This window comes from Musca domestica, unplaced genomic scaffold, assembly GCF_030504385.1.
Source record: "Musca domestica strain aabys unplaced genomic scaffold, Musca_domestica.polishedcontigs.V.1.1 49, whole genome shotgun sequence".
Lineage (NCBI taxonomy): Eukaryota > Metazoa > Arthropoda > Insecta > Diptera > Muscidae > Musca > Musca domestica.
In genome coordinates this window covers 5,293,528-5,308,534 of record NW_026712344.1, presented here as the reverse complement: position 1 = coordinate 5,308,534, position 15,007 = coordinate 5,293,528, and the positions used below count along the sequence as shown (strand labels likewise).

General features: G+C 31.8%; 1 protein-coding gene across 2 annotated transcripts; it reads left to right on the top strand.

Annotated features, from left to right (window-relative positions):
* Window positions 1-4,136: 4,136 nt before the first annotated feature.
* On the top strand, window positions 4,137-12,028 carry LOC101891934 (polyadenylate-binding protein-interacting protein 2B). 2 transcript variants are annotated; one of them, XM_005184512.4, is made up of 3 exons: window positions 4,137-4,346; window positions 7,760-7,922; window positions 10,585-12,028. In XM_005184512.4, the coding sequence occupies exons 2-3, from the start codon at window positions 7,776-7,778 to the stop codon at window positions 10,816-10,818; spliced, it is 381 nt and encodes a 126-aa protein (XP_005184569.1). In that variant the 5' UTR covers window positions 4,137-4,346; window positions 7,760-7,775; the 3' UTR covers window positions 10,819-12,028. The 2 variants fall into 2 exon arrangements, with proteins under 2 accessions (XP_005184569.1, XP_005184570.1); XM_005184513.4 differs by lacking the exon at window positions 4,137-4,346 and adding an exon at window positions 7,507-7,663.
* Window positions 12,029-15,007: the final 2,979 nt, after the last annotated feature.

Here is a 15,007-nt window from a genome sequence, read left to right as displayed (position 1 = left end):
TTTCAACTTACCTTGATAACACTACACCTATTCTAAACTAAATGAATAAGTCCTTATTTTTGCCAGATATTCATTGTTACATCCGAACACGTATGAAATCTGCATTGAACTCGTTAATTTTGCTAGGGTTCTTTTCCGAATTAATATCACTGACAAAAACTGAATTTTCGCTTTCCGAACGTACCCAGCGCGACACTTTCCAACCCTTACCGACCGTGCAGTTTGAATGTAGGACCGCATACACATCATAATCCAAATCTTGGTGGTATTTTTTGCCAGAATTGAACACGAGCTTTGGATAATAATTACAAAGTTTCGACGAGGCTTTAGGCTTTATTTTAAATTTAACTACGCTGTTATAAACTTCAGTCCCAGATTCCTGGACTTTATTTTGGAGATGTTGTATATACTTGAGAAATAAAATGAACTGATACTTTCAAGTGTTTTTGTCGAGCTAGACATATAAAATCATTTCCCGTCTCGAAAATTTCATACCACCACATTTCCAGTTATTTACAGGTACAACAGCATTGTCCTTTTTGCAAATTGTCCTTTTTCCAAATAAAAATCACTGGCAAAAATTGAGTACTCGTTTTCCGAATGTACCCAATGCCTCACTTTCTCACCCTTTGAACGTAGGGACCGCGTACGCGTCATAATCCACATCATGGTGGCTCTTTTGCCAGAACGGAACACCAGCTTTGGATAATTATATTAAAGTTTCGACGAGCCATTCTTATATGTAACCGCGTTAAGTCATAATTTGATATTTAAACACACCGTTATCATTCATCAGTTCTTGTCTCCAGGACACTTTTTTCTTAGATATTGTTTATATTTGAAATTTCATATAAACTCTGCAACAATAATTCCAGACGTATTTGAAGTCTTCTTTCACGCTAATTATAAAAAATCGTTTCCTGTTCCGAATATTTCAAGAAATCTCCCATTTTAAAAGTATCAATGTTATTGGCATGTCCCTATAAAAAAATGAAAATTTTGTATAAAGGTACTTCAATTGGAATTTGAAACTTACCTTAATGATACAAACAGCTTTGTTTGTTTGGATTATTGTATTCTACACTAAAATTATAAATCCGCAATTTTTTGTTTTTATTCCATTGGCGACATCAGGATTTGTATATTATCTGCATTGAACATAATTGATTTTGCTGCGGCCAATAGAAAACTGTTTGTGGCACACTATACTCTGACTTTAACTTCTGCTACAGAGAAAATTTTAAACATTTCGACAAGTCATTATCCTAATGTAATCAAATGCAGCCATAATATTAAATTTAAGCGACTCCATTATCATTTTCTTTTCTTTTTTCTTTGACATAATTTCTAGAACTGCAACTTTGTGCAGCAAAAAACTATTTGGTCACCGGACGTCAGTAAAAGTGCATACAAAGCATTGATATACGCCAAACAATCAAATGAACTTGTAGTTCCAGGTGTCATGATAGTCTTCTTGATCCAAACTAAACATAAACTAACACTTTCCGTTTCGAAAATTGCTCGAAAACCCCGAAAACCTCAATTTATAATTTTTCCGATCCGTTTTCCGTTATTGACGCGACATTTTACAAAGCTCTCACAAAACTATTCGATATTTTTCTAAACCCTAACAATCGATAGTAAGCTTTCCCGCCAAAAAGTCGGTTTGTCGAAAAACGATTTTCTGAACCCTCATTCATATTGCAATGGCGTTGGTACACTACACATAGGGTAAGTGTACCAGTAGTCGGCACTTTTAGGATTTTCGCATTTTTAATCACTCGCCATTCTAAGTGCAACTTTTCAATTATTACAAAGTTAATTTATTCAGATTCGAAATTTTGTATAGTTTTTGCAATAATAAATAAAGTTTTAATAACTTTTTATTAAATTTCATAAATTTGTAGTTTTATTAAAACAATGCTTTTTTGCCAGTAGTCGGCACCACTTGCCAATTGTCGGTATGGCATGTTCCAACAGTCGGCATATCGATTTTTTGTAAGAATAAATAATAATTATAATAAATTAATTCATTAAAATATAATATTTTTGTTTAGTTAAACTGATTCGACGTCTTTATTGTAATTTTCTTAAGAATATGGATTGTTGAGGACCTTCACAGACAAAAATTTAATTTTTATTAGAATAAATCATCTTTTCTTAGCGAAATTGTACACAAAGATATCTGAAAATATATTTGAAGTAAACAAAATACATTTAGTTATAAAAGTTTCATTTATTTGGGCTTAAAAATAAAAAGTGCCGACTACTGGGACATGCCGAACTTAGGCACACTTACCCTATATGCCAATTGAATTAGAAATTTACACTGGATTTATAAAATCCGAGAAAGAGTCTTCAACCTTCAATTCAAAGGAAGGCGTGTTTACATTTACTATTTTTTCAGTTTTTATTATACAATACTTTCATTAATATTTGAATCACGTCGTTTCAGATCACATAACATAATTTCTTATTTATGAGTATTTGAACGAAAATACATGAAATACGCACCGATATGTCTTATTTTAAGAAATATTGTGCCTATAATTCCACACTTTTTATTCATTTTTTTTTTTTAATTTTATTAAGTTTTTGACGAAGCTGAACGAACATGAAATATCAAACTTGCATGGTACAATGATATCAAGGTAGAGCTATGATACCATATGATTTTAATATTTTTATTTTCTTGGCTTAATATGTCGTCTTTATTTTTTTTATGTATGTGTTTTCTTTTCAATAATAAAAAAATTGTTCAGAAAACATTCAAATTCGGGTGTTTCCAAAATGTTTATTTCAACGTATGCATCGACAAAATATAGAGTTTTTGTAGCGAAATAATCCTTTATAGATATATAGTACATGATTTTGAAAAGAAGTGTTGACCATTCATTCAGTTATCGCGGTTTTCAATTATTTATTCAAAATAAATGCAACAAGTTGTTTGATTTTTTATTGTTTTTATACTAATTCTGACATTACAAGCCAAACAGGTAGACCTCTATACTTGCAATTTTTGGCCTACCTTCTCTTCATTGTACCATACAAACTAAAGGGCTGCAAGTGTGACACATTTTTCTATTTATGCCATGAAGAGAAAACGCTCGTCATGTTGTGTCCTGTTTGATCAAACGCATAACAGTACGTGACATCCAACCAAATGCTCGATGTCTCGTCATGTCGGTCAGACTCAAACCCATCGTCATAACATGTAATGACCAATAAAAGGGGATGTTGAATAGTGTGTCATACAAAAATGTTCTACCACAAAAATTATAACAATAATGAAACAATGCTAACGAAAAAGACACACACGTAACGAAGGCAAAGCGCAATCGCTGTTTTTGTTTTTCCGATATGTGAAAAAATACATTTTTTGTAATAAAGTATTTCTTAATTGGTCCACACAAAATTTTCACATTTCGGTTATTGACGAAACAATCCAAAATGTAAATCCTTATTAAAAAAAAAACTGATAAATTGGCTTAATATCTCTGTCCTCAACTACGTCATAAAGAATATTTTTTAATTATTGACTTCGTACTCACTTTTATACGTATGTCGTGTTTGTTACTTCAAAATTACAGCACACACAAAAACACATAATCACCTTCGAAAGTAACACACACACTCTCTCAATTTAAGCACACGTACACAAATGACACACAATTTGACGATGACATGGTTCGATGTCATCGTCGACACCCTGCATTTATGGAAAACACCATGCAAATATTCGAGTCAGCCATGCCACGATCGAACCTTAGACAATGGCACACATGAATCAAAATGGGGAATGTTGTTGGTTGTCATTGCCTATCAAATACATAGCACATGATTGACTAGACAAAGTCAGTGTGTCAAAAAAACATAATTCATACAATTCGTCTTGTGCAGGCCTTTAATACAAACTTGCTTATTTGTGTAATTGAGGTGACATAAATTCAGCATTTAATGTTTCCAACATCATTTGGTTGTGACGAATTGCTAGTGTGTTCACTTGCTTAATCTGTCTGGGGCAGGGTAAAATGAATTTGATGGAAATCGAAACATTCGATTTTTATTTCATGAGTAGAAATCGATTTTTAAACTATTACCCAAAAGTTGACTACAGATCCCTAATTAGAAGTCAACGCAGTTGTTATTTTGCACGTACGGCATATACTTGTTTTTGGTGTATTATTGGATTTTTACCGTTGTCAATCAAAATTTTTAGTGTTGAAAATTTTAGATATTTTTTTTGCAAATTTCTTGTTAAAAATACATTATACCAAAATTTCAAGTGATTTTTTCGTAAAATAGTTAAGAGAGTCATTGTAACTTTGCAGAACATAACATAAATTGTGAGTATAATTGTCTTTACTTTTTGTGCCATCCCGTTAAAATTTTATTTCGCCTACCTTTTGGTTATTGTTTTATTCATTAAAAGAAAAAATATAACCGAACGTCAAAAAAGAGAGAGAAATCGAAAAGAAAAAACTCCATTTTGTTTTTCCATATCACTCACTTCATTTGTAAAAACAAAAAATACTGTTGAAAAAATAATTAAAGAAATTTGCTACTATTTTAAGATTTATTTAACAGCAGTCGTTTGTAAGTAGTATAACACTTGTTTTGTTTGAATTTTATTTGCATTGTATGTACATACGTACGTGTGGGTTTGTTTCTTACTATTTGCTGTTTGTAAAGAAACATACATATGCAATACCGGAAATAATGTGTGGTACATTATTTAAACAATTCATTTCCGTAATTTAATTTAGCTTTGAACAAAAATAATTAATTTTGTTGTTTCTTACCTTTTAGACATCTCTGTAGCTGTTGAGTTCAATGTTTCAGTTACATTTCATGAAACGATAGCTTTTTTTGTTCTTGATATACCCGTATACCCAATAAACATGGGTTCCACCCAGTTAACATTTGGAGAATAGCAAAGATATATAGATATGTTTTTGTGATATTGGTGGAATTTTAAAGAAACAAATTATATAAGGTGGAAGTGCTCTAAGATTGTCAAATCAATTCGGGTATCAATATTAAAACGATTCACTACTTTAACACGTAGGAGTTAGGTCCCCTCGCCGTTTATTTTTACCGCAGGGACCCCGGCTTTTGCCGAGGCTCGCCTATGGACAAATCCCACTACCGACTTACTTGGTCTTGCAAATACTGAAAATGCAACAGGCACTAACGGAAATTTAGACGTCACCAGGTCGGGAGCTATGGACTTCCCCAAGAAAAAATGTATATCGTTGTACTCAGAAATTGTAAAAATTTCAGATTGATTCGCAATGGTTCTCCCAAAACAACAACCCTTCTTAAGTCACACTTAAGTTTTTCATTCCGTCTGTTACACCTCCAAATATTCGTCTGAGACTTCATAATAAGCATAAAATTGTAAGTTCTTTTAAACGACGCTCGTCTATCTGTTGAAATCGAGATAAAGTCCACATTTTCTTACGTAGAGCTGCGAATTTTGGCACAATATTTTACACTATGTCTACGATGTTTGGTATTGAAAATTAAATGGTATATTAGTCTAAGTTTTCGTATAGCCCCCACATTACCGCACCTCCGGACATACATTTATTGCAGAATTTTTGCATTATGCACAGAATTGTTTCAAATTTGGTATTTAGAGTTTTACTATAGCCCCGATATAACGATATCTCTAGATAGTTGCTATTTTGATTATTTACTTCTACCTCCATGGGCAGAGCATTTTCTATATTAGGTCCATATTTTCCTAATAAAATTACTTCTGTTAACAATACCTCAACATAAATCGATATACAGATAACTTCAATTAGTCTTTTCAATAAGAATTAAGGAAAACCATGAACCTTTTCTGGCATCAACAATTCTATTAAAAGTCGTTCGCTGGGTAAATTCTGCCAACAAATCAATCTTTTATTATGACTACTATATTTTTCTTTACTTCTACTTTATCAAGATTTGTTAGCTTATCTTATTCATTTCTCAATTGACTTGCCATATATTTGTTTCTGTATATCATCTGTATTCTCAATTAAAAAATACGTGTCTATTTGCCAATAATTATGTGTATGTTCTCAGTTTACACGTACTGTCCGTCCGTCCATCCATCTGTCTGACTGTCTGTTCAATACATATACAAATACACTTGTGTCACCTTGGTTGCCTTCATTGGGTTCATTTAGTATATACGAAGGTTGCTAAAGTACGTTGTACTTTTTTATTTGCCATCTTTTGTTGATGTATATAAGTATATATATTTTTTGCATTTCAAAACAACAAAACACATGTTCGTTAATGCTGAATGTACATGCCTGTTTAATATAAATATCACGTACAACATTTAATTTTTGATTTGTAATTCATTAAATAAATTGTACTTATACGCTTATTATAATTAGCCCATATAAAGTGTATTAATAAAGTAAGTAATTATCTCCTCCAGCAATGTTCTATATAAAAATTTTGCATTACATTCTATTATTATTTGTTCGACTGATACTGTGATTAAGATTTTAGGTTTTCGTTTTTGTTACTCGAAAAAATGTAAATGAAATCTAACATCGCAATTCAAAATTTATTTTTTTTTTTCAAAAAATACCATTTAAGAGGAATATATCCGAAAAAAGAAGTCTGAGCGATATGTTGACTTGACTTAAATCAGTATATTGATAGGGCATATTTTTGACCATATCCATAAACGAATGGATATGGATAGTTGAGTAAAATATTTTTAAATTTCAAATTATCTTTCACAACTCTAGCTATCAGATAAAGAAAATGTAACAATAACATTTGGGGAAAGAAATATAATTAAATCCTTTTGAGAACTGATCTGGCACACAAAAATAAATGTGTGCAACAAAAACACTTCATTCCTTTCGAATATAATGCGCAATTTTATTTTGTAGAAAATGTTGACAAACAATTTTTTTGTGTTTTTGACCTATATTTGCAGAATTTATTTTAAACAAAACCACAAAATGCATCTTTCCTTCGTTCCTTTCTATAAATAAATCATAGACACGTCTACATACATAATTCGGCATTCATATAATGCATTAGGAATCTCATTTAGGTCACTACATGTTTTTTTTTAATTCTTATCATTTGTTTACTACTGATAAATTTTTATGTAATATTGTTTATAAACAAATTAAAAAGTTCTGTTTTTGTCTTTGACATTTTCATATCTTCGAAACACAGCCTACATACGTGTTTATCCATTATTCCATTTTGTTTTGCTTCTTCTATACAAAAACATTAGTCATCCATCCATTTGTTTGGTTGATTTATTCCAACTACCTCCAATAGCTGACTGACTGGTGGCAGGTCGGTCTTTTATGTTTTTGTTTACGTGTTTTACGCGCAGGTCATAACTAGAAATATAAAAATAGATTTTCTTATTTTGTTTTTAACTTTTCATTTGTTGTCTTTCTTTTGCATTTGCTTTGTGTATGTTGTTGTCCGCTCTACCTATCACCACATCATCAAAAAAAGAAAACAAACAGAAAAATTGGCAAAATTCAATTCAATACGCAAAAACATACCAGTCAGACAGGCAACGCTCGTTCGGGTGGTGAACAAAAAAAGTGTAAAATTATCAATACAATAACACAAATTTCGTAAATTCGATTATACACTCCGGCGTAAATAAGTCACATAGGTACCTATTGTAATATAAATTTACTAAAATTCTAATTTTTATATCCTTCAAAAAAAAAAATGAATAAATTTTGTTTATTTGTATTATTTATTGCAGTTTTTTTGTTTTCACAATGCTCATGAAAATCCCATCAAGTGATTGGTCCGATCAATTCGAACACTATGTCATAGAAGAGGAATCAGACAACGATTTGGATGACTTAGAGCCAGATTTTTCCGAATATTTGTGGATGGAAAACGAAGAGGAATTCGATAAAACTGTGAGTAATTTCTATGCATTGATTGCCGATGTTGATAAACAAATAGCTCCCTACAAATATTACGTTTTTAGATAACACACATTTATATTATTGACCGAAACATGTTATAAACAGAAATATTTCATGGCTATGACAAGAATTAAACAATATATTTCAGAAGGTCTTAAAATTCCTGAAAATGTAAGGTAGGACCGAAGTTCACGGACAAATGACTTGGTATACAAGCATGCCCTGAATAGGTCCAAAAAACTTTGTTAAATTATTTCTTATCTTTGGATATAAAATTGTTGTAGTAAGGCTTTAACTAAACAGAATACCACTTAGAACTCATTCTACAAACCTTCGACTCCGTACGCCATTGGTTCCATCCGAAAATCCCTATATATGCCTTTAGGAAATCAGAAAGGTCCTAAATCATGCATCTATTATTAAATCATCCATATGAAAGTATAACCGGTCTAGAAGAATACATCAAAACGACAATTTATTGCATTTCTGTATATTATACAAGCCAGTAATTTCTATAAATAGATGTTCGTTAAAAAAGATTTCCTTACAAATGTCTATATTCACTATGATGCAGCCTTGTTTACGTGTTAATGCTTATCTTTTAGGTCTTAGGTCAGCGAACAAAACAGAAACCTGTTAGCACTCTAGTTTTTTTCTTTGCAATTTCCTGCAGATAGTTGTACTTTGCTCATAAGGATCACAAATACTCTCTTTTTTAGAATTTCATGGTCAGAACTGCCATCAATATTCAGCTGTATTCTAATCTCCAAAAGTGTGATTGTGATTTCATATATGTTCACATTCCTCACAAAAAAAGTAGGCGACAATTTGGATAAGATTTCATATGAGGTCAATTTTAGACATATATCCAAAGACCTCTATGATTTCGTTTAGATCCATTTCCATGTTAAGAGGTTTGCCTCCAATTTTCGGCTCTGCTGAAATGATAGCACCCTCAAATTTCAAATAATAAGGCCTTTAACATATGGCTACAAAGGGTATAACTTATTTGATACGGCCAAAACATGCCTAATCGAAATAACCCTAGATATCTTTGGATGAAATCCGTTTCAGAACATTTTTTTCATCGATCTAGCGATGTCCGTCTGTCTGCCTAGCTGGCTGGTCCGCACAATAACTTTCGAAGAGAGTACCCGAATTCTTTCTAACTTAGTACATTGTAATATTTCTAAAATTGCACATTGTAATATCTTTCTACTCCTTCTGGCATCCCATTCAAAAACCAACACTATTAAAAAAAATTTACCTCACAGAGAAAAAGAGAAAGGTTAATGAGATTTTGCTCAAACTTCTCAAAGCCTAATATTTGTGTCAGTGCTAGATCAGATGCGGTCCACAAAATCGACCCACTCTTCAAGTACTTCACCCACATAGGTTTGAAATTTTGAATAATCATAACTCTTAAAAATTTTGAACTTAGTGTCCGTATGTCTTCAAATTCTTAATGTTTCTATCACAACAATATCTGGTGTGAAGATGGGACATAGCTGACCACTCCTTCTGGTTACTCCCCCACAAAAACGAAATGAGCTATCGATCCCTTTTAAACTTCACACATGCCAATACGGTTATAAAGACAAGATCTGGTAGATAGGACTCAAAACTTTGAATAATTATAAGTTTCCTAAAATGCAAAACATTCAATGTTTTGTTTAGCTTCGCACAACTACTCAGGATCTTCCCCCCAGAAAGATTCAATTTTTATACCCTCTACCTTGGAAAGGATGGTATATTAACTTTGTCATTCCGTTTGTAACATGCCTAAATATTCATCGTAAACCCCATAAAGTATATATATTCATAATCAGCATAAAATTCTAAGTCTGTCTGTTGAAATCACGATGCAGCCCACGTTTTTTGACGTAGTGCATCAAATTTATTACAGGAACAATTTGTATTGTTGGTCCACGTTTTGGTATAGTCCCCATATAACGGTACCTTTTCAACGAATTTGTCTAAAAATTGGTATATGTAGGTATTATTGGGTTCTAGGTTGTGTGGCGAAACATTGTATGTATAGGTACACGTTTAGGTGTAGCCCCCATATAACGATACCTCCCGATATTAGGTATTCCGATGATTTTTGCATATTTTTCATAAATTTGTCTAAAAATTTGTATTTGCATAATTGGCATTGTATGTATAGGTCCACGTTTTGGTATAGCCCCCATATAACTGATTTGTCTAAAAATTGGTATTTGTGGGTCATAATGGGTTGTAACTCGTATGGCGAAACATATACAAAAACGTTAACCTATACATACGGTCTACGGTTTTTGTATAGCCCACCATAAATATAATGTAAAAATGGGATATGTCGGTCCACTCCTTCTGGTACCTTCCCCACATAATATCAATCCTCAAAAAAAAAATTAGATACTATTGGAAATAAGTGAATTTGGCACATCCGAATAATTTTATCGGTATTAGATGGAGTCTTAAAATTGAATACATCGGTCTTCTTTTCCTGGACCTCCCCCACAAAAGTTCATAATGCAAGTAAAAATATATTTCAATAAAAGGACATATGCTGAGGGTATACATCGCTTTTATATCGACGGTTTTATTTACACTATACAATACTTTAAATGCCTAATAAATACACGTAATTAATCTAATTAATTTGTTACAGGAATTACAACGCTTAGAAGATGAAGAACTTATGAAAGAATGTATAGACGCCATGCTCGATGATGAGCTAGAAGAAGAAATCAATGAATGGGAAAAGTTGAAAAACGAAGAATTAAGTGCAGCTCTATCTTCGTTGGCCGTCAGTGAATGTAATGTATCCAATTCATTGTTAAATCCCCTGGCAGCTGAGTTTATACCACAAAGCCATTTAATAATTGATCTGGGATCATCATAAACGACACAAGAATTTGAACTCTTAGGAATAGCAGCGGAACAAGATGGAAACGTAACTTGAACATTATTTCTTAAATGTGGTGAAACGACGATCTCCTCATTCAACGTTCACTATTTTGAGGTCTACGAACTATAACTACTACCCATACACACATTAAACGGGATAAAAAGAACTAAAAACCAAACCAAAAAAAGAAAAAAAACTTATACGAAATCATATACTTCCTGTTGCCATGCAACTGATGATGGTATTAGAAAAAAAATAACACAAGTTTTCCAGCAATTTATTAGACATTTTTGCAACTAAAATGTTTGATATTTGTTTGAAATGCTCTCTTTACTGTAATACTACTAATAAAACACGACAACAATGTAAGACTTAAAAAAAGAAAAATCAAAAAAAAAAATAATTTGCGCAAAAAAAACTCAAAACAAATTAAAAAAAAAAACATAAAATATTTACAAAAATCCTACAAAAAAAGTTTAAAACTTAAACAAAAATGAATTACAATATTTTTTACGCTTCCTTTTGAGTTTGAAAGCCAACGACTGCCTTTGGTTTTAGTTTATTATGTTCAGAAATTACCATATGTGAATTTGTTGTAACATTACTGCTGTCATCATGAAATAGTAGAGGCATTAACTTGAAACTCATTTTTAAGAGATTTTTTCGTTTAAGCTACACTTAAAAATAATGAAAATAATTTATTTTCAATTGTGATATTTTGTATACAACATACATAAGTTTAGAAAGATTCATCATACAAAGAACTTGAAGTTTGTTTTAAACTTCTGCTCAAAATTGTTGTGTAAAAATCGTAAGCTTCTTTTAAAATGTAAACATATGGAAATTTAAAACTTTTTATGTTTGTGGCAGTGATAGTTGTTAACATTTTTATATGGTCCCCTAAGCTAATTTTTTATTCTCAATCACTTTTTCATTCCTTTTTTCTGTTAAACATAATTTTATATACTCTCTGTTATTATATTTTTTAATTGTTATTTTGTGTAATTTTTTAAGTTCATTATTTTGTTTAATATCTTTGATTTACATTTAAATAATTCCATATGTCCTCCAATCCTCTCCCCAATACTAGAGTTAAACAAAACATGTAAAATTATTTGTAATTACAAAAAAAAAAGCAGCAAAGTATACTAAATTAAACTGTTAGTTCTAGCTTTAGATTTTTCTCATAATTTTTGTTTAATTTCTTGTAATTATTATAAAAAAATATTTCTTTAAATTTTTCCTCTGTGTGTGATATAAAAAAATTAAAAAAACAAAACAAAAAAGTTAAAAAACTTTAAAAAATGCAATAAAAAAGTATTACTTTTACCATTATTAATAAGAATGATTCGTTGTTTTAATTAAACTTTGAAGATTTCAAACAAAATTGGGGCTGGGTTTGTTTTCCCCCCTGGCTAGCATAGAAGCCTTCTCAGAGGAGGAAGCTTGAGAAAGAGAAAAACTATAATCATAAATAGATAGATTTGTACAGTGAAAAAATGCTGCTGATTCGGTTAAAAATTATGCAGAAAATACTTAACAAATGTTTTATTTCGAGTTTTCGTTTCTAGTCATCATTTGGGTAAATAAATGAAATATTTAGTTATAGAACACAATTTCCATCAAAATGGTTAATAGTATGTATTGAATAATTCGCCTTCCGGATTTATTCAACCAGATTTGCCATACAAAAATAGATCTTCTCGCGTCCGAATTTATTTTATATCAAGGGCGAAATCTATATATTAACAAAATGGATCTTTGGGATTTTACACTAGTACTGCGGCACTCTCCAAAGTCCCAAATGTTTTCGCAAAGGCCTTGGTTACGTTTTGCATTTGGGCAATACGAAACAAATATAAAATTTTACTTCCTCTTCATACTACATTGAAAGATGCATTTCCTTATTTTCCAAAGTGAATACACACTCAATGATCTCCATATAAGCTTATTCACTACATATTTTTTGCATTCTCCTTCTAAAGTGCCCCGTACATGGTCAAAATGCATGACATCAAAATCGTATACGTGTGCATGAAGCTTTCAGCACACATGGTTCATGCTTCCATATTGCATTCTGATTTTGCTTTATTCATCGTAGGTGTGACGCATACATAAAAATTTTCACTAACACCACAAAATTGCATGTCATGCATTTTGACCTGTACGGGGCATTTAAGATACAAGGTACAATTAAATCAAGGCAACCTCATTTTAATATCCAACTCAGCATTTATCGGGTACACTGGTTCCCATCTCTGATTAGTGTGTATACAATGGATTTATAAATAAAGATTTTGACAATAAGATGTTGTCTGCATGACGTTACCTCCTTAATGTTGCCATTGGTGTATCTAAACTCACAAGGTTATAATCTTATTAAAAATTTTACTAGTTTTTACAATTTTTTAAGGAAGCACACACAAAAATGGCACCCTTTTTATACCCTCCACCATTCTATGGAAAGTCATAGAATCCGAAATGTTCATAATAGACCCTACAAAGTATATATAGCGATGTCCGTCTGTTTGTTGTAATCACGCAATCTTTCGAACGAATTGAGATAGAAGGCTAAAATTTTGCATACATGCATAGTTTACCAGTAGGCCGGTTAAGTTCGTAAATGGGCCATGTCTGTCCACGTTTTCGTATAGCCCCCATATAGCGGTACCTTCCAATATTTAGTATTTAGATGATTTCAGCAACATTATTCACCGGAATCGTTTCAAATTTCGTATTTGATGTTCGTACTGAGTACTACAGCCTATGACAAAATTTTTTGTAGGCAGGTCCACGTCTTCGTATGGCCCTTATATAACGGTACCTCCCGATAGTCGGTGTTTTGACGATTTCAGTAACATTATTCATCGGAATTGTTTCAAATTTCATACTGGAAGTTCGTAATGGGCACAACAGCCTATAAAAAAAAAAATCATATACATGTCCACGTCTTCGTAAAGTCCCCATATAATGGCTTTCATTGAGGTCGGATTTTTTGAAATTTTTCAATTTCCTTCGAAATGGTGGAGGGTATTAAAAGTTCGGCCCGGCCGAACTTAGTTTTTTTTTTACTTGTTTACTATTACTTTTTACTAGGCAAATTTGACGGAGTAAAAAATAGTAGCATGGTTACCAGCTTCTGAATGTCTGAAATGTTGATTTTGATGTAATACAACCAAATTTTGACATTTAACAAGTTTTTCGTTCCCTTACTTTCTGAACAAATTTGGGCACCGTAACATTACGTTTGGTTCATCCCACAGCGCCAGTTCTGCTTACTTATTAAAATTGGCCCACTGGGCACATTATATCACAACCACACATTCATACCAAAAAAGGTGTCGTTCTTACCCATTTAATGTTTGAGAATAGGTTAAGGTCGTTTCGACCCTAAGGCATCTAATCATTCGCTCTTCCAGATAAGATTATTTTACATAATTTTTAAATGCACCAGCTATCCTGGGGAAAACTTCGGAGGGAACCAGCCGTTCGATTGGTCTTCTACTCAATTCTGTCAGAGGGCATGTGACATTTTTTCTTTTTCTAGCATTAAAACATTACGATGGGCCAATCTTCAATAGTATAAACTCATTATTAAAATATACTCTTTTTTATATAAAATTTTCAAAAATGTCTAAAGGCGTACGATTTCTAGGATGGTTACCAGACTATATATTAGTTGTCATTAGGAAATCCCTTTTATTTGATTGTGAAAAATGAATTACTGAAATCAAATAAGAAGTTTCTATAATGGTACAACAAGGAGGTAGAACATCTTCGTAAAACTACATAAATACAGCCCGCTTCCTGACAGAATTATTCAAGTTGTTTTCATTTTTTGTTATTTTTCCTTATTTCTAAAATGAGTTTAATTGGGCCAAAAATGAATGAAATGCCTGGATATACAAAAATATGTTCCACAGTGTTCATTATTTCAATTCCGTGGCAAAATTGTTTAATTTCTTTAATCAGCGTCACGCAATGTATATTTCTTCCATCGATTTTGAAAAAAATTGGTTTTTATTTTTCAAAAAAAAGTCGGGCACACTTAGAAAAAAATTGTAATCAACAGGTAGCTCTACGTAGAAACGCGGGAACTTCTGCTGGGACAATGAACAATCAACATTAGGTGTGTCTGGTTACCCTAAAACTTGTAACAATTGTTACAAATTGTTGCTGGAAG